This window comes from Rattus norvegicus, chromosome 18 (assembly GCF_036323735.1).
Source record: "Rattus norvegicus strain BN/NHsdMcwi chromosome 18, GRCr8, whole genome shotgun sequence".
In the NCBI taxonomy this organism is placed as follows: domain Eukaryota; kingdom Metazoa; phylum Chordata; class Mammalia; order Rodentia; family Muridae; genus Rattus; species Rattus norvegicus.
The window spans coordinates 8,246,577-8,269,701 of NC_086036.1; the positions used below are offsets into that span (position 1 = coordinate 8,246,577).

A 23,125-nucleotide genomic window follows, 5' to 3' on the forward strand; every position below is an offset into this window, starting at 1 on the left:
AGCTGAACATGTGCTCAATGTTCAATACATACTCCGAGACCATTTGCATAGATCCTGTATTTCCTACTTGCATGGAGGTAAAGTTTTGCCATCAATAACATTTGTGGGCTCTCTGTACTTCTCTGGCAAGTCTGGATTAATTAACTGGGCACACACATTCCAGCTTCCAGTCAGCTCTTTTCTGTGAGGAGCAGCCTATAGTTAGTGAGAGCCAATACCATTATCCTGCTGAACTCACAGGGCTAAATCACCCAGTGTACAGGTCAACCTATCAAGGGTGGAGGCAGATGAATGACTCATTTGAAACATTTAAGTCACCGTCCCCAACCGACCCAACTGGGTTTTCATCAGTAATAAAGATGGTACCTTGTTTCTTCAACTGATGATTCCTTTGTCTTATTGGCCTTTAGATTGAGGAAAAGCATTTTAGTTCCTCCCAAGGACAACAGAATTATCGACACATTTGCAATCTTGCCAAATGCTCAAAGATCAAGGATAAACATAAACAGGCCAATGTTTTGGCTGAGGATGTAAAGCAGTGTGGAGAAAGCAGAGATCAATCCCAGCACAGTCACAGGGGAGTGGGTGGAATTAGACCAAATAAAAGCATTATCCAGCCACATGGTCGGTCACACGGTGGTGTGAGGCTGAAGAGTTGAGACCAGATAGCCAGGAATAAGCAATTTCGGGGGACGGGGGTTCAACTACTAGGAACAGAAAGCCATCGCCCTTCTCCAGACTACAGTGGGAATTCACTTTGTACCAAAGGTAGTATAACAGGAAAAACAAAACAACAACAAAACAACAATTTACAGAAAATAACAGTCAGCCCTCTTATCCAAAACTAACATTTAAGAAATCACCAAGAACAACCTGACTAGTGACAAATATCTACTTCAAAAGTCACCTATCCCATGTTAGTCTCAGGGTTTTTAGGTCTTTCTGCTTAAAAAGCCAAAATCTGTTCCTTGAAATGAAATCCTTTAAGTCCCCATTCGAAAGCTCAGGTGTTACGTCTCCAAAGTCCACAAGAGACTTACCTTGTTCCCACTGTGTCATGTGTGTTGTCCTATGTCTTGAGATCTCCTAGGAGCTACAACTTCATTCAAGCCCCTGAGCCTTCCGGAGCAAGAGTTAAGCCGGGCTCTTTTTGAAACTTGTAAAATAGATAGGATAACAATAACAATACTTACTGGTTTCGGGGATGATGCAAGAACTACATGAAACAATGCAGGCAAAGGCCTTCACCCAACACACAGTATGTATTCTGCAAATATTATATTTAATCAATGACTCCACTTCCAAAAGACACTCAAGTTTATTTTCTTATGCCCTAGGTGATGAGCAATAAGGCCAAATGACGGAGATATTGAACTTCACCCTTCATTGCAAACACTCTCAAACTCAACCACATCCACATCAAATACAAAAAAAAAAAAAAAAAAAAAAAAAAGAGTTACTTGTACCAAAACTATCATATTTCTAAATGTTAAAGTTAAATGGTAAAAATGAGTGTGTATTGCTTGGTGGACCTGTCTGTAAATTCTTGCATTAGCTGGTAAAATTCCTAGGCATACAAATTTTCAGGGTCTGCCAAGGACTTACTGAATCAGAAGCTTGCAATAGGGTTTGTTCTTAGCAAGCTTCCCAGTGATTCTTATGGAAGCTAAAATTTGGAAAACACAGTCCTGGGGTATCTTTGGCATCATGCCCAGGTGGCATGGATAAGAGTGTTGGCAGAGGTAAAAAAAAAATACATCAGAAGCATCACACTCCGGTCCATCAACCACAAACCAAGTAAGTAAGCTGTAGCATATTCATAGCATGCAATGATCTACATTAGTGAGAATGAACGAATTACAGCTACAAAACTCAACGGGATGAAACCTGCTCCCATAATAAGCAGAAAACGAAATCACGAATAGAAATACAGCACGTATTCGTGTGTGTGTGTGTGTGTGTGTGTGTGTGTGTGTGTGTGTGTGATGAACAATGTACATACTATGTAAAAGCTACATGTCCACATTTAAGGAGTGAATTATAGAGGATGCAGTTATCACGGAAAGCAAGGACTAAATATTAGAGACACAGAGATGAGTTTTATATTTGGGGGAAAGGAAGGGATGGGTCCAGAATTCTGGGGAATAATGAAGCTATTCTTTCTAAACTGGGCTCGTAGTTATGCTGAAATATTTATATGCTTTATTTTTAAAAGTAAGGCTGGCAAAATAGCTCGGCAGAAAAAGACACTTGCTACCAACTTTAAGTTCTTCAGTTGGATCACCTAAACCCACCTAGTGAAAGAGAACCCACCCTCCCAAGTGGTCCTGACTTCTCACATGCATGTCCTGGAAGCTGGCACCCCCCACCCACACACAAGTAAGTAAGATATAAAGTATATATGTAGTACTTATGGTACTCTCTCCTTTACCACATCATACCCTCTAGGAAAAAAAAAACTTTTAGAAAAGATGATTTTCAAATGATTTAAAAAAAATAGGTGTCAATGTCCTTTAAATGTTTTCTTGAGTTCCATATATATCAAACTGAGGAATTCAAAATGAGACATATGGCTGCTTGCATAGGACTCAAGCCCCTTCACATAGTAAAGGAAGCATCGGTGTTGTAATATACAGAATGTATATGTCTTGGAGAATTTAATGAATTAATATAATATTTTAATACATTTGCTTAGAGTAGTGCCTGGGTGGGAAACAGGAATTATTGGAAAATAATAAGCTACAATTACGACACGATTAACACTTAAATTTAAAGCAAGATACTCTATAGCTAATTGCCAATAAATGATGGACAGATAATGAGAACAATAGATCTTCCTCTTTGCAGGAACCGTGCTGATATCAACCAACACCATCATATGGCATTCACCCATCTCCCCTGCTGAGGTCTCATGTTAAAAGTATGCAGGGGGGCTGGAGAGATGGCTCAGTGGTTAAGAGCACTGACTTCTCTTCCAGAGGTCCTGAGTTCAATTCCCAGCAACCACATGGTGGCTCACAACCATCTGTAATGGGATCTGATGCCCTCTTCTGGTGTGTCTGAAGACTGCGACAGTGTACTCATATACATAAAATAAAATCTTAAAAGAAAATAATTTTAAAAAATCAGGCTGTAGGAAGCCTGTGGAATATTTAAAAAAAAAGTATTCAGGAGCTGAGTACAAACCTGCACATGTGCGCATATATATGTATGTGTGTGTGTGTGTGTGTGTGTGTGTGTGTGTGTGTGTGTGTATGTATCCATTACAGGACATTAAAATGAGAGAAGGAAGAAACTGTCAAAGACCACAGGCTCCTGTTTGATCATGTGTGTTGGCCAAGTCAAACCTGATTGATGGAATCATACTCTATTCTCATTCCTCTTCTAATTATAATGATGGTGGAAGCCTATCAGCCTATATGTTGGAATGGAAAGATGACTAAGAGACATATACCTTTCAATTTGGTTTCCAAGTGTCGTCTTAGGAATGCTGACGGGAGTCTACCCACACTGTCACGAACTAACCAGCTTTAATAGTGAGCACTGAACAAAGCCCTGTACAGATTAAATGTTCAAACTTACTCAAATCATTACACTTTCTCTTGACTAATTTTGTTTGCATAACATAACGATGTTGTTACAATTATATAACATAATTATATAAAATGTTATAATTTTGCGACTAGGTCACAGAATCTTCAGCCAAAGATCTAAAATTGTACTCATTACATGAAGGCGCCTTCTTTATACACACACGTGCTCTTCATAGCAACCTCATGATAAATAGGATTCATTACCCCCCACTTTACTCATAGACATGTTGACAAACCATATTCATACTCTAGAGAAGCTGTCAGAGTCATGGCACCAATGCAGACTGACCAGCAACTCCATACTGACAAATATTTTATTTACTTCTTTGTTGGCTATTCTTTGTCAGTTTTTTTTTCATGGTTTTTATTGAATACTTTTTAATTTACATTTCAAATGTTTGCCCTCCCCTGGTTTCCCATCCATAAATCCCCATCCCATCCCCATCCCCATCCCCTGCTTCTAAGAGGGTGTTCCCCCACCCACCTACCCACTCCTTCCCATCTCCCCACCCTAATGTACATAACCCATTTTACTCCTTTTCACCTCCCATTACTTTGTATTGTTCTCTCCCTTGCGTGTGTGTGTGTGTGTGTGTGTGTGTGTGTGTGTGTGTGTGTTAGTTTGTTTTCTTTCAAATGTAGGTTATAGATTCAAGTCTTTACACTTGCATGTTTAACCTGGAATATCTATAGAGGCCAGAAAACTATAAAGGGGCCATGGAGAGGGAAGAAGGGATTCATGGCAGGCAGGATAATAGAACTCAGGCATGAAGGTAGAAAGGAGAAAAATTGGGGGAGGGGTGTAGCTAGGAAAAGAAATGGGAAGAAAGGGCAGAAAAAGGAGTGAAGGGGGCACCGAGGATATGGAAAGTCACATGAAGATCTATGTTCTTATAGGAAAATTCTAAAAAGAGATCTTGGATATAAGTACCTTCTGTGAGAGAAATAATGCTTGTCTAAGAAGACGCAGGTTATTAAATAGCAACCCCAGCATTGGACATGCACGTATCCCTAGGAGCTGTTGGCCAGGGAGATCCCAGGGGGTCCCAAACAATGCACTCCACTGTAACTGGTCTTCGCTGTCTACCTGAATGGGGTTATGCTTAACCCCATTGCTTAAGACACAGAGCTTACTGTGGTTACAGATGGAGAAGTCAAGCTAGAAATGACCCAAAGCTCTCTCTCTGCTGGCCAGCTTTCACAGTACTGCGGAGGCATTGTGCAGGCTGCTGGAGCAAGAAGAAACGTCATCGGTAGCCTTATCCAACTGTGAAACCTTCCAGCTAAAATTGATGACCATCCTGGCAAGCTGTGATGACCACTCATACTGAAGCAGTGGGGTAAACCCACAGCTTTCTGACTGGATCATGGCTTGATTTGTCAAACAGAACTCATGCCTACTTCTGTAAGTCTAGCCAGTTACCCAGGGCTAGAGAGACCTCCCTCTGACAGGAACTACTATTATCGTTTTGCTAAATGGGCATGACATCAAAATTTCTTCTCAATACTTATCTTTACGCATACATCAGCTCATTCCCTCAGCTCTCCTTAGATACGTTTCTTTTGGGCATGGATAATGCCAGACTCAAAACTGGTCAAACTTCAGAAAACAAGTGACTTGAAGTGCTAGGCCTTAAGGGTGACATCTGGGCCACATCCCTCTCCTCAGGGGACAGTACAAAAGGGGCAAGGCTTAGGGTAGAATATGAATAGCAGAGACTGAGGAGGAATGCTGAGAAAATGTCTTCTGGGTGTGAGAGTGCCTATGTGCTCATTTACTGTCTGTCACTATGGTTACCCACACAAGATTCGCCTTTTCAACATTTCTTCAAAGAAATGGGAAGCGTCCATGAGGTCCCAGTCTCCTTATGGGCTAAGGACAAAGGTCCCAGGGGTGGGATAAGGTGCCTCTCCTTCAGTGATGGAGCCACAGACAAACTGTGCCTGCTCCAGTCGCTTATGTACAGTGATCATTCCTAACCACTAAAGCACAATGCCATTCAAGGCTATTAACTCAGTGTAAGGTTACATTTAATAAAGGAAGCATTTCTATCCAGGGGGCTCAGCAAACGAAGATAATTATCATGCATATGAATGCTTATGTATATGTGTATGTATCTATAAGTATATGTGAATGTGTATGTAAATCGTGGAAAACTAGCACAAGCCACATCACTTCCCACTGCACTTCAATAAGAAGCTTTGGTGTAGTATGATATTGTCATATTGACAATGCATATCTAGACGCACCAGTCAAAGGCATACATATTTATATGTGTATATATTTTAATTAAGAAGTGCCAAGGTTTAGGAAAATAAGGAATTGAACTCTTGAAAATATTCATTATCAACGCAAATAAATCACTAAAGATAAGCTCACCATTTTCCAAAATGTCATTATTTTCCAGCCTAAAATTTTACAAGCGATCTGTCGAGTGATCCATTTTACTCACATTTAAATGTGCCACTGTCCCCCTTAAAGTACAGATCCATCAAGAAGGCTTCTAAAGAAAATAATTTATAAACCTAATCATAGCTTCATCTGCATGGAGATTAATTGTAAATCACACCAATGGTTATGCCACTCTTTCCTCAAAGTTCTTATTTACCTACCAGAGAAGACAGAAAGGCACAAATAGGATAGGTGAATAATTACTTTTATGGTTAAAAGAGCACCTTTGGATGGCTGTTTTTTTTGGGGGGGGTTGTTGTTTATTTTTGGCTGTTGTTGTTGTTGTTGTTGTTGTTTGTTTTTGAGACAACTTTCTCCATGTATCCCTGACTGTCCCGAATCTCAGAGATCTGACTGCCTCTGCCTCCCAACCCCTGACTGTCCCGAATCTCAGAGATCTGACTGCTTCTGCCTCCCAACCCCTGGGATTAAAGGCATGCACCCCTACTGGCCAGCTGAACACAATCTTTTTAATGCAATAAAATAAATTACAGGGCTGGGGAAACAGCTCAGTGAGTAGTGCTTGCTGAGGAAGGATAGGGGCCTTCATCTGATGTGCAGAATTTAGTAACAAAAGCCCAGTATATGAAATGCTGGGGTGGGGTTAAGAAGACAGGCAGGTCTCTGGGATTCTCTGGCCAACTTCTGAACACTTCTTCAGTTGGAGGTAAATGACAGACTCTGTCTCAAGAAACAAGATACACAGCGCCTGAGTAATGGCAGCAGAGGTTACCCTCTGGGCGCCATGCACAGACACAGCCACACACACAGTTACACTTACACAGCTGCACACGCAGTTACACTTACACATTCAAATTCAAGCTGCACCTACAAGAGGAAAATTAGAGTTTCCCTACTGGCCAAAACCAAACAAACAAAAGAGACATAACTATGGAACTTGAGGTCTCAGGGAGGAGCTAGGCTAGAGGTGAGGAAAGGTGGGAAGTGCTAGGAGGTTGCGGGGGTGCAGTTCTCATTGACAACTCAACTCTTTGAACACAGTTACATAAACACTACAGGGTGAAGTCCACCCAAGGACACTCTGGACCACTGAAAAGGAACAGCGGGGGTCACAACAAAGCACTCTGTGTATGCTTTTTCAAATCAAAAGTAAACATGGAGACTGAGCAGAGGGCCTTGCTGAAAGTGGGTCACCGGTAAGCTTGGAGAAGATATTAAGAACCCTCACTGAAAAGGTTAGGATCTGATTCTGCAGGAAGTGATGTGCTCAGAAGGATAGTTCCTTGGTTCTATACTCCTTTTTGAGAAAAAGGAGAGTAGAGAGGATAAGTCACAGAATTCCACTCCAGCGACCATGCCTGACATCCAGAACCACAGACACAGAGATCTAAATGGTAGATCCACAAAAGGTGCTCAGTGAACTGACACCACAAAGGTTAAATGCCCTTTCAGTGCAGTGAAACGATCTGTCCACAGTCCATTTTTACCACCCTTAACCTATTCCTATAGCTGTTTCTGGGAGGCTTTTGTACTTCTGTGGCTGTTATAAATGTAAATAATAAAAACACTCGAATGGCTTGGACCATGGCACGGACATACTGAGTCCATGATAATAGACAGCATGCTCTAAAAAGGTACATGGTGAAATAAAGAGCATCTCTGATGTTTCTCATCTAGCAAACAGTTGTCACTGGGGGACCTGGAACTGGAGGGGCTGCTACAGTTGCACCACTAGGGCAATTGCTGCCATTAGGTACTGTGTCTCCACCCAGGACTCTCTAACCAGCATATCCTCTAGGAAGACTTACAGAGTGTTTCTCAACCTTGGATCAAGACCCCCACGGGGTCACATATCCTGCCTATCGCTATCTATATTATGATTCATAACTATAGCAAATTTACAGTTGTGAAGTAACAACAAATAATTTTATGGTTGGGGTCACCACAACATGAGGAACTGTATTAAAGGGTCACAGCATTAGGAAGGTGGAGGACCACTGATCTAGCAGAGTGTACGTGTGTATGTGTGTGTGTGTGTGTGTGTGTGTGTGTGTGTGTGTGTGTGTGTATGTGTATGTGTGTGTGTGAAAGCAATCTGGATTTCAAATTCCATACCATTTAAGGAAGCAAGCTATCAAAAGGTAATCTGTTAATGCTGGCATCGAGTACTTTCTACAACAGAGCCACAGGGATTAGCACGGGGCAGTATTTTGCTGCACAAAGTATGCTTTTCTTTATTTCCTTGCCCAGAAAACAATAAAAATTAACATAAGATTTTATGTCAACCAGTTAAGCCAACATGAAGCAAAAATTTAAAGTGGTCATAGTCAATTAAAGATTTATATTAAGTGGGAGTAGATAACCTTCCTTTTGTACTTAATAAAAATATTGGCTTTTTAAAAACTTATTTCAGGTATCCTTTAATAGCTTCCTACCAACAAACAAAAAAATTGTAGAAGATTACGGACAAGTCAGGTGTATCCACTTACCCACAAATAGTCATGTTACAGGTAAAATATTTATGGTTTTTCTCAATAGAAAACAGCATATTCCCCATAAAATGCTCACAGGAACTTGTCTTGAGTCACACTGTTGAGGTGTGTGTGTGTGTGTGTGTGTATACAAGTTTCCAAATAACTTCATTTGTGAGAAAGAAAAGTAATTAAAAATATTCAAACATGAAAGGTGAGCCATTAGAATGAAAACACTCTCAAAATGTAGGCATATCTTAGACTTAAGGTCATGATGAAAAATACAGTGGGAAGACAATCCCAAAACATCTCCATCTCTGGACTTTTGCAAAATTCTGTTAAGTTCCAAGGTTGGCTCGAAACCATGTTTTGTGTATTTGTTAACATCCTATTTGTGAACAGCAACCATCTGAACAACTTTTATAACTAATGAGACACTTGGCTAAGATTTTTCCTTACTACTGGAAACGATATATAAAAAGGATGAAAATCTTAATTAAGCATCACATTTTGGCTTCAAATGCCAAAGAAGAGCAAAATATTTAAGGCTGAGATTAACCAGAGAGAATGTAAAATGGGACGACGACTCAGGCAGTAAAGTGCTTGCCATTCAAGTATGAAGAGTCATGTTGGATTCGCCCAGAACCCCAGTAAGATCCCGTGCTGTCCCCATACAACCCTAGTGTTGGAGGGGGAGCCGGGTGGCCTTGGGGCTTGGAGGACAGGCAGACGAGCGGAGTCAGCAAGATCTAGCATTAACGGAAGTCGCTATCTCAAACTATTAATAATACAGTGGAGAATCCCTGAAGAAGACAGCCAATAAGGTCCTCCAGCTTCCACGCATATCTGCATGCTTTGGTGCACACATGCACACGTGGTTATACCCATGTGGTCCCTGCCACATACATACACGCATGCACATACTCGAGTGTGCACTCACTCATGTGCATGTGTACACATTAAATATAGGAAAACAATCAATCCCACACATTAGAACTGAAATACTCCAATGTGATATTCATTCTCAATACCGTGTTAAAAAAGGGGCCTAGGTCAAGTTGAGTCTTCTACGATAGACATATTTTTAATTGGGGTTCTGAATACTCATGCTTGCCTGAGTTTACCTCTAAAAGGAGAATAACATCACCTATCCTGCAGGGTTACATAAATATTGCACACCATTGTCCCAGACCTCTAAAATAAAAATTTCTAACTTTGAAAAAATCTTAAATAAACTATTTGTTGTTATGTAAAAGGTTTTTTTTTAAAAAAAGACTTTGCAAATTGACTGCAAACACCTAAGTGTCCCTGATTTTCTATGGTCTGTGAGCTCCTCTGACACAGTAGAGTTCTAAAGCACTCTACTGTTATAAAGTTATAAAGTCTGAAGCACACTATGAAACACCCGGAAGCTGTAAATGAGGGAGAAAAGTAAATGGCTATTGTAACAACTCCCACGGCAAGCCAAAATGTAAACAAGTACAAAACTCAGGGCAACAGAAGGAAGCTGGGGGGGGGTGTCAAAATTTAGCTCAATGATGAAAAGAAATGATTGGTGGACAATTCTCATTCCAAACTTTCTGGAATCATAAATATTTCAAAGTACAGATCTTTCAACTTGCTTTCTCGTAGAAATGATTTCTTAATTCATCAAAACACTACAGAACTTATGAGGAGAGAAGATGGGATGAGGGGATGAGACCATGAGGGAAATGTGGTTTAAAAAGCCTAATAATCATTTGAAAGCTTCACACAGGACAGCGTTGAAATGACAGTTTCAGTATACAGTAGCAGGGACCTACACTAATAAGTAGCCTCTCCTTCCTTTCAATCTCTTCCTCCAGCCTTCTGTCCTTCCTTCCATCTTTCCTAGCACACATGGCATATTCTGTTGAGGGGGAACGTAGGGAGTCGGATAGAGGGCTCAGTGGTTCATACCCAGAGCTGCTCTTCCAAGACCTTGGCTTGACAGCCAGCACCTACAGGGTGGCTCACAATTGTCAGTATTCCAGTTGTAGGGAAGCTGATGCCTTCTTCTGGCCTCTTTAAGCACCAGACACACACATTCATGTTTGCATAGACATACATGTAAACAAACAACCCATACATCCGAAATTAATAACAGACAAAAAAACCAAATCAAAACAAAACAAACAAACAAAAAACCTTAAGGACAGATCATTGCAAATCTGAGTCACTCTGTTCTCGCATTTCATATTCACAGTGATGCTTTCTTCTAAGTAGCTCAAGGCGTTTTAAAAACACATAACAAGTTTCCCCAACTGGACTTGGGAAAAACAAGAATAATCACTTATCAAACAGAGGCAGTCAGATGCCCAGACTTCCACCTCACTTTAAGGTCCACCTTCTCCAACAGAACAGATGAATGCGTAGTAGTCAAGCAGCCAGGAGAATGTAAGAAATAGCCCAGTGACTCCCGCTGGTGTAACCTCCCTGGCACAGGTAACCCCACACAATACGGTCCTACCATGAGGTCAACATGGATGTTTTATGGCAATGTAGCCTTGATCAGTTTCTCCCTGTTGCTCTGATAAAGAACAGAACTAAGCCAAACTGGGAAGGAAAGGGCTTCTTTGGCTTATCCTTCCATTTCACAAGGGTAGTCAGGGCAGGATCTCAAGACAGGAACCTGTAAGCAGGAACTGAGGCAGAGGCCGTGGAGAATGCTGCTGATTGGCTGGCTCCTCCTGGCTCAGTTCTCGTTGTAAGGACAACCGAGGTCCACCCGCTCAGAGGTAGCACTGTACACAGTGGAGTGGGATCTCTCTCCCACGTCAATCATTAATCAAGAAATCACCCAGAGACGTGACCATAGGCCAAGCGGATGGAGGTGTTTGCATGATTGGGGTGCTCTGTCCCCAAGAGACTGGTTTGTGACAAACTGACAAAATCTAACCTCCACAGGCTCTCCGTCATCCCAGTAGCCATCCTTTGGACCCACTGTGTGTTGTTTCATGCTGTCTGAATTCTCTACCACTAGTTTAGGTCAACTTCAATTTACTTACACTCTGCTAAGCTGTATATGTTTCTATTTTATCTTACTATCCACTTGGTCCTCAGAAGACTGCAACCCCACTGCTTATTTTGACAGCCATCTCGTGTAGCTATCCTAGGTCTTTGGACTGCGTTAACAATTCCAAAAATGTAAAACTAAGATGTTTTGTTCCATACAGAGGGAATTCTCAAGTCTATCTGTGTATTGCACCACAAATTATTAAACTATTTCTTACTGAGGGATATTGAGAGACTAAGTTACATTTCTAGTAAACAATGCTTCAATATCTACCTCCAAGCATCATATAAGTGTGTCTATGTCTTAAATACAGGAATAACCTGCAAAAAATCTGAGGGCTTCCTAGTCAAAGGCCAGTATTTCTAATGCCGGAGCTAGCACTCAATTCAATGGTTTTCATGCAAACTGTTCTCTCAAAGCAAATGGGGACATAAAAGTGATCTCTGTAATATTAGTCATATTTCCCTTTAAGTCTATTTTCCTCTCATAATAGTTCACTTCACATGTGGTCTTTAAAGTAGCATGGTCAGCATTAGATATTCAAGCTTAAAAGACAAGAGTACAAAACATGAGTGTCTGCTAAGCTATCTTGTAGGACAGTGAATCCTCAAAAATCCTATCTGCCCCTCTGAGTATCTAAAGATTTTTACATTTTACATTTAAAATTAAACTTACTTCAAAACAATTAAAAAAATAAAGCATGGTTGAAGTGTTTTCTAAGCAATTCCAAGAGTCACAGAAGTGGAAAAGTCCTTAGCAACCAATTAACCCAACCAGGCCCAGGACAGTAGTGTTGAAGCAAAATGTCCTTAGCAACCAATTAGCCCAACAAGCACCAGGATAGTAGTGTTGAAGTAAATGTGATCACAAGAGCTTACAGTGAATAGACTACATCTAGCAGATTACATTCCCAGCTTCCTGATCTCCACACAAGCTCTTGCCTCTCACACTACACAGGAGTAGCTCATATGTACACAGCACAATCATCCTCATGATGCTTTAAATCAGTATCTACACAAAGGAATAAATCAACCACTCACTGTCGTCACTTGATGCCAAACTGCACTTAACGCAGAAGGAAATGCCCTTCTATATATTAGATCTCTACATATATTTTATATATATGTATATATATATATATATAAATGCACGTACATATACAGACATTTACATATATACACATACATGTTATATATCTGTATCTCTGTATGTGTGTATATGCACATACACAACCCAAGGACTAAGGATTTAGAATGCTGTGAGTGCATTTGAAAGACCACATGTGAAAGTATCCTGAAATAGAAAAGAAAAATTGATAAGGAATAAGAAACTGAGCAGGGGTTACTGAAGAGATGGCTCAGTGATTAAGATTACTGGTGGTTCTTCCAGGGGACCACGGTTCAATTCCCAGCACTGACATGGGAAGCTCACAACTGTCTGTAGCTCCAGTTCCTGGGGATTTGACACCCTCGCACAGACATACATGCAGGCGAAACACCAATGCACACGAGTGAGTAAATAAATAAATAAATAAATAAATAATATTTAAAAATCCCTAAAAGATGAAAGAAACTCCTCAATTTTTAAAAGAAAAAGAAAGACAAAACTAAACAGGGTTTATGTCTAATCTAAATCTTTTTAAAAAACTCTGCTAAAATAGAAATTATCGTTTTAAAACTGATGTCTTCCAAAAGGTCTCATTTAGTTTCTGCATTCACCTTTCCCATCTAGTCTGACACCACAGATTCTGTATTACAGATTATAACTCTTATCAGACTATTAAGCTATGCGTACCTCTTCCCCAGTAAGACTGGGGTTAGTTAAAATGTATGATGATATTAATTTAGTTAATATAATGCTGGTTTTGTTCAAATTAACAGATATAATCTTCAAAAAACTTGAAGCAAAAATAACGTTCGAGTAGGAAAACAGATACAGTTACAGATGATAACTTGGTGCAAATTATATTTCAACTCCTAGTTCTTTACTTGGAAAATACTTAGGTTCTGGATGTTCTGATGGCAGATATAAAGTACGTATTCCAACAAATCCAAATTCCAAATCTATCATATTTTTAAATGGTTGATAAAATTCCCTGCCAAATCTGAGCAGTTCTTAAACTTGATTACTTTTTGTATTTGAGCCAAAAGAACAAATTTGAATAATGTTAACTTGGGTAAAATTGTGAAGTGTATACATAAACACTCCACTTCTTAAATAACAGCTCTGATTTTCCCTTCAAATCACTCTTCTAACTCGAGAAGCTCCCCATTGAAAACAGGATGGCTTCTGAGTCACTTAGGATTAGGAAAAAGCAGGGGCAGCATTTTGAAATGAGATTAAATATGGCCTTAAGTCTCCACATTCCATGATTAATGACCCCAAACCTTAACTAGGCACAACAGACTTATGGATTGAAAATTTTTTAATAAAAAAATCAAGGACAGTTTAGTACCCTATATTGTTATTGATATAATGTGTTCCAGGAAGATTTTTGTAAAAAATAAAAACTAATGAAAAACATTTCCTCTTGAACTTTTGGAATGTCAGAACAGAGATTTTCAAAAGTATCCAGGGCAAACATCGTACTCTCTGTGCGTAACCTGAGCTTGAAACTGAAGCCTAGACGTGTGCCACGTGTCCTTTTAAAACTATGGCCAAAAATATTGTAGGAAAGAGAAATAGTCCTTCTTCAAATCATAGCCAGTATGTTTGGGATGGACCCCCTCTTGTTAGGACCTGATGTGCCCCAGGAAAAGGCAAAGAAAGGCAAAGTTATGCTCAGTGAGCAAAGTCTAACATGAATACAAATTAAGCTGAGTCTTACTTTCACAAGAACTTAGCCTACCAGGACACATAAAAATCAAATACTGAGAAGAAATCCTTTAAACATAAAGTCATCATCGAATCCTGGACTCCCCACTTCCTGAAACAAAGCTTGTGTATTTTTTTATGTGTTTTAAGTGCTGAATATCAGTTAACCTTTGCAAAATCAGTACCTTAGAGGTAGATGAGAAATATTCATACTGCATGCAGCTCTTTCACAATCTTTATCCAGGGTTGAAACCACATGGGATCAAACTAAGACTCTAGATTTCTCCTCCCCAACATTAAGGCACTGGCCTTGATTCTACTTAATGCAATCAAGAATATTTAAATCAGAACAGCAGCCTGTGCAAATAAAATGTGAACTAGAAAAACAAGACAGGTTCCTAATCTATTAATTACTGGGCTGGTAATAACAGTAAAATTGATTTGCCCCCTAACAATAAGTCTATGTAATGGTTTGAAAGCTACTTACATACTTTACAAAAGGATGCTAATCATAACTTGGTGGCATAATGCTTTACCCTCAGCCATTGACGTTTCATGTTCAAATTCTGTTTCATTTTGTGTAAAAAAGACAATGCTGACACCTTCAAATTGCAATGAAGGAGAAGAAGAAAGCTTGGAGGGTGACTATCTTGTTATGTAAAATTAATCAGAATTATATAAATCTAGATAGAGGTATAACTAAAGAAAACCCGGGCACAAGAAGCATGGGACACAGACTGTTCTAAGGAACCAAAGGTACAGAATCCTCTCAACATTCACTGCTAAAGAACTGGTCTGAAAAGATAAGGTTCCTCTGTATTTACACTAATAGCCTGTCCATTCTCTGCTCTAAAACCCTTGCTGCTTAGTCTGCACTGGAAGGGGGGGGGGCAACTAGAGACTTTTAATAGCAGATGACTGCAGAGGTCCACGTTCACCTTGCAGATAGATCTTTGTTGTTCCGGAGTGTAAAGCAGACCTTTAGCTCAAAGTCACTGCTAATCTCGGTTGTACAATCCACATGGTGCACTTACCCCTAAAACCCAGTGGCGAAACTGGAATGCCTGCCTCTAATGACCTTCCAAAATCCCTCAGTGTGACTGCACTAGGAGTGTAAGGCTGTTGCATACCCCACGGTAAAGTTATAACCTCCCTCTTTACCATGGTTTATCGGTGTCGGCGTCAGCACAAAGGCAATGCGAAATAACATGCTCTGGGAACATTAAGCTGATATCTAATGTTTATAAGTGCTATTTTAATGCCTATAGAAAAAAGGGCATCCAAAATTCACCTCAGACAAGACAGAGGAGCGAAAGGAAAAAAAAATCCCCATGCATTAATGGCCAACACATGCACCAACTTCACGGATCAATATTCGATTAGAAATTACACTTATATTAAAGAGTTATTAACAAAATAATCATCTATAGCTAGTATTGAGGCAAAAGCATTCAGTGATGTATAAAAATCCTGCTTTGAAAAGTGAGCTCTTTTGATTTATGATGTCTCTTTTGTTAAAAAAAAAAAAACAGAGAGACAGAAAATACAATATACACAGGGTTTCTTAAGTTTGTCTTGTCTTCCCCTTAACTTCAAACACTGGAAGCAGAACTCTTTTCCTTCTTCCCCTGCGGTCTAACCTCTTTCAAAAAGCCCATTTTAAAAGAGAAGAGACAATAAATGAAATGACAGGAGGTGAAGGAATGAGGGGAGTGCGTTGGGAGAATAAAGGGCGGTTTTATAACAGGAGGTACTTTTGTTAGCAAGTGACTGGCAGGTCTCCTCCAAGTTAGAAAGAATTCCATCCACTTTCCAAAACTGCAGAGGCCAAAAATGTCTAGTCTAATAGTTCTGAAATCCCAGAGTCAGGAAAGCCTTGGGGGAGGGTGGAGAACTGGTGAGTGGGGGAAGGGGGAGAGAAAGACCAGCAGGAGAAGAACAAAAGGAGAAATCCAAGAAAGGGGAAGGGAACCAGAGGACCCGGGAGGCCTAGGAGTGGGCGTTGGGGAGAGCACGACCCTGGAGCAGAGGGGTAAACAGGGCAGGGCCACACTCTGCAGCGCCGCGCACCATGGACAGGGCTCGACGCGGGCGCGGCCCACACCCCTCTAGAGGGCGGCGGGAGAAAGAGACCCTGCGCGGTCCCTGTCCCGCCTCGGTGACCGCAGCATTCTCTAGTCCTGCGGCCCAGATGCCCAGGCCCTGACTCGGGAGGGGACTCAACAGCACCATCTGTGCCCATTTCTCACTTCCACTGCCCGCGGGGTGGCACTTCCGAGCCTCGCCCGTATTTGGGGCTACCACTCTGCTGGCCACCCTCTTCTCTGGATGGGGGTGTGCACGGGACTCCGGGGCGGGCTTCCTTGCCACGCATCGAGGGCGGACACACCCCTTTCCCGCAGACTCCACCAGACCCCACCGCACGTGGGGACAAACTCGGGACCCCCGCTTAGACCCCGCCCAGGGCAAGGGTCTCATTCAAAGCTGTGTGGCTTGGCCAATGAGACCTGCAGAAGACCGGGATTGGGGTAGGAAAATCCTTGGCCAGGAAGATTCGGGAAAGTTGGGCTGGGGTCCCGCGTCGCGGAGTAGCACGAGAACTCGGGACCTGCGTGGAGCAGGTGCTTCCAGGCGCCAAGCCCCAAAGTGGTCAATGAAAAGGCTCGTTGGCGCTCTTCCGAGAGTGGGAAAAGTGAGGGTGGCCCTAGGCAACTGTGTCCCCAGGACCCACGTAAGGCAGAGGCAATCCTACAGAGAAAGGAATATATACATGTGTGTATGGCCAAGTAATGGGGACTTCTCGCCAGGTCTAACCAAGGATCCGGGGCCACGAGCGTGCTGAAGCGCCTGCCGGCCGACGCTCTTTGTGGCAGGGGACCAGACTCGCTTTCCAAGTGGGATCGATATAGAATATTACCAGGGAAAGAGAATCCAAAGGCCAGAAGGCAACTCTGAGCTGGGATGAAGACAATAGGACACCGGCGCCCCTGCGCACCAGGAGGCGCGCGGGTACTGGAGCGGGGTGGGGTGGAGGCAAGTCCTGTAACTAAGACACCAGAGTGAGAATCCTAGTACAAACTCGCGACCCCTCCTTGAAGGAAAAAACAAAACAAACAAACAAAAAATCGGATCAAAGTACAATACGAGGGGGCGAGAAGCACAGAAAACTACAAAACCTAGGAGTTCTTCTGCCTCATTCTTCTGCTGCTTGGGGACATCCCTCGAGCTCGCCTTGACTCAAAGGCGAAGCCAAGGAGACCCTGTGACCGAGGCTCGCCAAAGAAGGCGCGGTAGAGCAGCTGCCCAGGGAGCCTGGCTCGGGAGTCCGGCCCGAGCTTCATGCCCGTGCAGTTTCTCGGCCGCGCGGTGTGGCACCTCCCTTCCCGGGTGCTCAGCCCGGCCCCGCAGCGGCGCGGGGAACAAAGGGACCCGGCGCCGCACGCCCCACCCCGCTCGCAGCCCGACCCACCCGGGACCTCCGCTTACCTGAAGCAAGGCCGCCAGAAGCGGCAGCAGGGTCCGCGGCGCTCCCGCTATCCGGCACATGGAGGCGGAGAGGGGCCGAGCGAGGAGCCGGAGGCGGCGGCGGCAGCAGAGGCAGCAGCAGCGGCGGCAGCGGCACCAACAGCAGCGCGGAGACGGCTCCGGGCAGTGGCCACCCCTTCCCTTCCCCTCCCCTCCCCACCCCCTTCTCCGCTGCTCTGCGCTCCCCGCCAATGAGAGCGAGCTGGTAACAAATAGCGGGCCTCGGAGTCCGCCGGACTCGCACCAGGAGTAATAAAAGAGACGGGAGATCAAGGAGCTGGGGAGGGGGCGGGGAGAAGGGCGGGCGTGCGTGCGCGCCGAGAAGTGTGTGTGTGTGCGCGAGTGTGTGTGTATGTGTGTGTGAGTAAGTGAGTGCACGCGTGTGCGTGTGTGCGGGCCGCAGCGCAGGCGGCTGGGCTCCGGCCGGGAGTGCGGAGGCAGCCCTAGAGATGCGGCGGATGGAGGATACGGAGGTGGCGGCTGGGCGGGTGGCGCTCTCAGCAGCTCCCCCACGCGAGCTTTCGAGCCCCCGCTTTTCCCTTTCCCTGGACGTCCTCGCCGGGGCCGAGTGGTGCGACAAAGCTTCCGGGGGTAGAGCGCCTCCGGGAAGGGCGCTCGCGGCCGTGCGCGTTGCGCCCACAAAGGGCGACGGTCCCGCTGGCCAGGCCTCCGCGGCGTCCCTTTCCCTGTTCCCAGGCCACTTGGAGACTGTTCTCCGGCTGCGGCCGCGTGGGGGGTGTCACGAAGCGGGGGGCGGTGTGGTGGGGGGAGAGCTGCGGTGGCCGTGCCCCTCGCCGCCCGCGCGCGTCGGCCCCAGACGCCTGCTCCTCGCCACTCGCGTGCACCGCGAAGGGTCTCCACTGGCGCGACCCGGGCGAGCTGCAGCCGCTCTCCCGCCTGGCCGCACGCGCCGCCCGGGCCTCCCGGTCCCCTCCCGCCGCTGCCGCCGCCGCCGCCGCCGCCGCCGCCGCCCTCGCTCCCGCCTCCCTCCTCCCGAGCCTCCCGCCCGCGTCGCGGCCAATGGGAGGCCACCGAGCTGCGGAGGTAGCGGGCCGGATCCTCGGCAGCCGCCCGCCCCCGCCCTGCCCAGCGCTCGGTTTTCCTTCTGCTGCAGCCCACGGGGGTCGCCGGAGGGGCGGCAGGGCTCTGCCGAGTGCCACCCAGCAGGTGGAGGGCTGCGGGAAATAAAACTACTTGCGCAGGAACTTGCTTGTTGGCAGCCCTGGCCCTACATTAGGTCCGCCGTGGGGAGTCGGTGGCGATTGAGAATCGGAGGGAGGAAGGGAAGGATATCTCCTTGGTAGCCTAAAGCATGCGTTTCTGTTTTGTCATTCTTTACAGATAGGTTATTTTTCCTGGCACTGCCAGACACAGCAAAGTAGCGACACAAGCAGAGCCCATCCTAGCCATTGTTGTCTGAGCATCCTGCCGGCAGGGGAGCTCAGGCCAGGCTTCTCTTTGGTGTTCTCACCTCTCCAGCCCCCGTCATTGCGGATGTACTGGAATGACTCAAGTTTCTGTATTCTTGTTTTGTTTTCTTTGTCGCCCCCCACTTCGATGGGAATTTGAGAGAGCGTGCGATTTTATTTGAAATCTCTGGATTTGTATTTTTACCGGTTCGTGATGGTAGTTCTAAGCAAACATTTGCAGGGACTTTGATACTCGCTCCTGCCGCACTCCGCAGCAATTAAAAATAAAATAAACAGAGAAGTATAGTGAAAATAAGATCAGAAAGATAAAAATGACTGCTGCAAATTCACACCAGATTAAGGATTTTTGCTTCCTTTGAAACAGGAACTTGGAAGTGTAAAACTTTACAAGTTTGGGTGGCAAGCATTTTGTGAAATGGTAGTGCTGGGGAGCTCTTGATTTTTTTTCAAGGTAATAAATAATACGGCTTTTTTTTCCTTCTCACAACGTTGGTCTTGTAGAGGTATTAGGGGGGTTGTTTTGTTTGCTTTAGGGGTAAATAAAACAATCTTTTATATAAGCACCTCAACACATTTGAGGTTAATTAACTTATTTTGCAGTAAATGAACATATTCTGTCACGACTTCGTGCACAGCTTTGGGCAACTGAAATATTAATATTTGAATCCGAGTTTCAAGACACTGATCATTTAAGAATTTGACAATGAACCTGAAAAAAATCAAATGCTAATTTCTTTGACATAACCGCTGCAGCTTTTAATAATGTACGTTTGCTAGCTGGGCTTTTAAAATTTAATATTAATTGGAAGGCTTATTCAATTTTTATTAAAACATAATATTGCGAATCAGTTTTTATGACACTAAATTTTTTCATGGCTTTTCTCCTCAAAAGAATAAGAAAGGTTATATTAATTAAATTTCAAAGATGAGATGAAGTGCTTGGGCTAAAAACAGTCAGGGCAGCTTGTTCTTCCCCCTCCTTCTAAATGTTACTGCCATGGGATTGCTAACGGCAGTAAAACTATCTTCACAATAGCATGTTTATGCATTTTATTTTCAGGGAGTCTCTCCTAACAGAAGACATTTCAGGTGAATAACTCCCATCTCCACACCTAGTGATTAAGCTTCATCCTGGCCATGGGATCTTCCTCCCCTCAGTAGTAGTGGTGCTTAATGTTTATTATCATTCTTATTAAACGTACAAAAGACTTTACCTTGAAGAATATCACCTTGTTAGTATCATTTGAGTAAAGCTTTAAACATCACAGCCCCCATAAATTAAGCTTTTATAAGACTCCCAAATCTGCTTCTGAGTAGCTGCCGTGTAGGTCTTTTTCTCTGGGTCCAACAGTTTTGTTTCATTTTTTTTAATCACTTGTGTAAGCACTTTAAAATCTAATTTGCATGCTTGTCACTTTTTAGTAGTTGTGAATTAGATTGGATTCTTGCCTGACTTTAATTTGATCACCTGATCAGCTAAACCATTTTAATTGGTCTCTGATTGCAAGAAGGAATAGCCTGGTCTAATTTCATGTTGTTGAAGATTGCATGCATCCTCATGATGTTAATAAAGTCATTCTAGTATTGACTGTTATGTGCACACACCCCTTCCTTCACAATACTGTACGTGTATTTCTTCTTATGAGCAAGTGATGGCCCCATTCTCAGACAGCTATTCCCTGCTTGGAATATTGCCTGTCTAAAGGCTGGGTTTTCCTCCCTTGGTTTATTGAACTCCAAGGATACAACAGGCTTGCCAGTGACCCAGAGAAACAACCATGCAGTTCTTAGTTTAGTTGAAATGAAGAAGATTACAAAATTTGTATGAATGAAGACTGAGTTTGTACACCAAATCTATGTAACCCTTAACTTCTGACTAATGGCCTAAAGCTCATTTATTACAAGAGGATGTCGAAAATATACGTGTGCCTAGCATCGCTAACAGACTGAATCAGTGATGACTCTCATAGAACCAGTCTTCAGAGGATGTAGATATCCGCATGATTCATTTGCAGACACAAGTTCAAAGCACAATCACAACAAACCTTGCTTTGTGTTTTCTCAGACAGGAGACACTAAATGTACAGATGCACTGTGTTTCTGCAAAAGGTTCTCACTTTGAAAACAAATGTCAGACAGTAGTAGTCCAGTCTGTAGCTTCCTGTCCTCCTTACATCCTCTGAGGCGGACGTGCCTTTAGGTCAGGGCTCAAAGCAGCCCAACAGAGTCCTTCCCAAATGTTGTATGGAGTCTTTTCCTCTCCTCCCAGGCTCTGAGGAGCCTCCTCCCTTACCAAGTATCCTCAGATTATATGTTTCTCCACAGGTAACTTCAGTCTGCATTTCTTGGGCAGTATCCCATTCATGGAGCTACTGAAACTTTAGACCTTTAGTTTTGCAACCCTCATTTTGTAGATGGGTGCATCCCCAGTGTAGGAGACTGCTTCATCCCAGTGGTGAATGGAGAATGGCAGCCATATTATTTAACTACCACTTTTAACCTGCTCTGCCTCTTTCCGAGGAGCCCCTATAGAAAGGTCAACTAGATGAGACAATTATTCTGTTTTTCAAAACGTGTATGAGCTTTGGAATAGAGCTCTGCATCTCATTCCTGGCTCCCATCTCAGCTTTCTAGCTTGGTCACCTTGCCTTATTTAGTGTGCATCTCGAATTTGAAGACTCACCTCTTCAATACATACCAGTGGCTCAGAGGAGTAGTGATCTGTCCTGATACCAGAGCAGAAACATGACCTTTAAAAGTATCAAGCATTCTTGTTAAAATATATTTCATTATTTGAAAGTGAAACTCGGTTATCCACATTGAAGCTATAAGGACGTAACTTAAAGTAGGCATAGTCAAGTGAGTTGTGAAAATGTGATGAGCAGTTCAGCAGAGCACAGTAACTTACAAGCAACCCCTGGATTTTAGTGAACTTGACCAAAAACGAATCTCATTCTGGAAAGTAAAGGGCACAACACACATAAAGACAGTATTTTAATTCAAGTACACCTCAAGTTGAGTATGTTTCCTAACAGCTCAATGGCTCTTTTATTTCATATTTCTAACATGAGAGAAATTCCAGGATTGCTTTAGATATGTATGAAGACAGAAGATCACAACTGGGCTTCAGCACTTAATATACATATATAAAATATGATGAAAGCCAAGGAGGATCCCAAGGACAGTTACTCAGGAATCTCGGGATACTCAGGATACTCTTCCCCTGTCCCCAGTTCTCTCTACACTGCTTTTCTACTTTTCCTTTTTAGGGTTTACGAAGAAAGCTAAGGTTGGAGAGATGGCTCAGTTGGTAAGGCATGTGCCTCAAAACCAGAGGGACTAAAGTAAAATCCCTAGATTCTATCTCAGCTGCTAGGAACCTGCATATACAGGAATATCACATTAGCTGCGGAGAGACGGGAGACTGAAACAGGAATGCGCTGGCCAAGCACTAGTCTGTCTGTCAGAGCCACCCCTGTCTTCCTGGCTTCATCTGTGCCCACTTGCAGAAGTCACCACAGCTGGGCTTACTATTAACTTTCCTCCACTAAAGGAGGAGCAGGGCGAATCAGAGAATCCTCACTCAGATATCCAGTTACATCCCCCAACAGCACTTCCCTACGTGTCTCAGGGAAGGGCTACAAGCGGAGAAGCAGAAGGACAGGGGACCCTATTAACATGACCATCTATGTGGACACCTGTGCAGCCACGGAGGACTCCTCATCCACACAAGGGTGTAGACTTTCCATGTGGCTGCTTTAAAGCTCTTGATCATAGTAGCCCATACCCGCTGTCAGTAGGCCTAATAAACTCACTGGTTCTCCAGGATGAACCTTGTCATTGGT

The 23,125-nt window shown here is 43.4% G+C and overlaps 1 protein-coding gene across 1 annotated transcript in view; it reads right to left on the reverse strand.

The window, feature by feature from the left end:
• Nucleotides 1-18,712, reverse strand: part of Cdh2 (cadherin 2) — a 214,192-nt gene extending 195,480 nt beyond the window's left edge. The window contains exon 1 of the mRNA NM_031333.2: nt 17,812-18,712. Within this exon, the coding sequence (NP_112623.2) occupies nt 17,812-17,871 (60 nt within the window). The 5' untranslated portion in view covers nt 17,872-18,712. The remainder of the gene's footprint in view (nt 1-17,811) is intronic.
• Nucleotides 18,713-23,125: the final 4,413 nt, after the last annotated feature.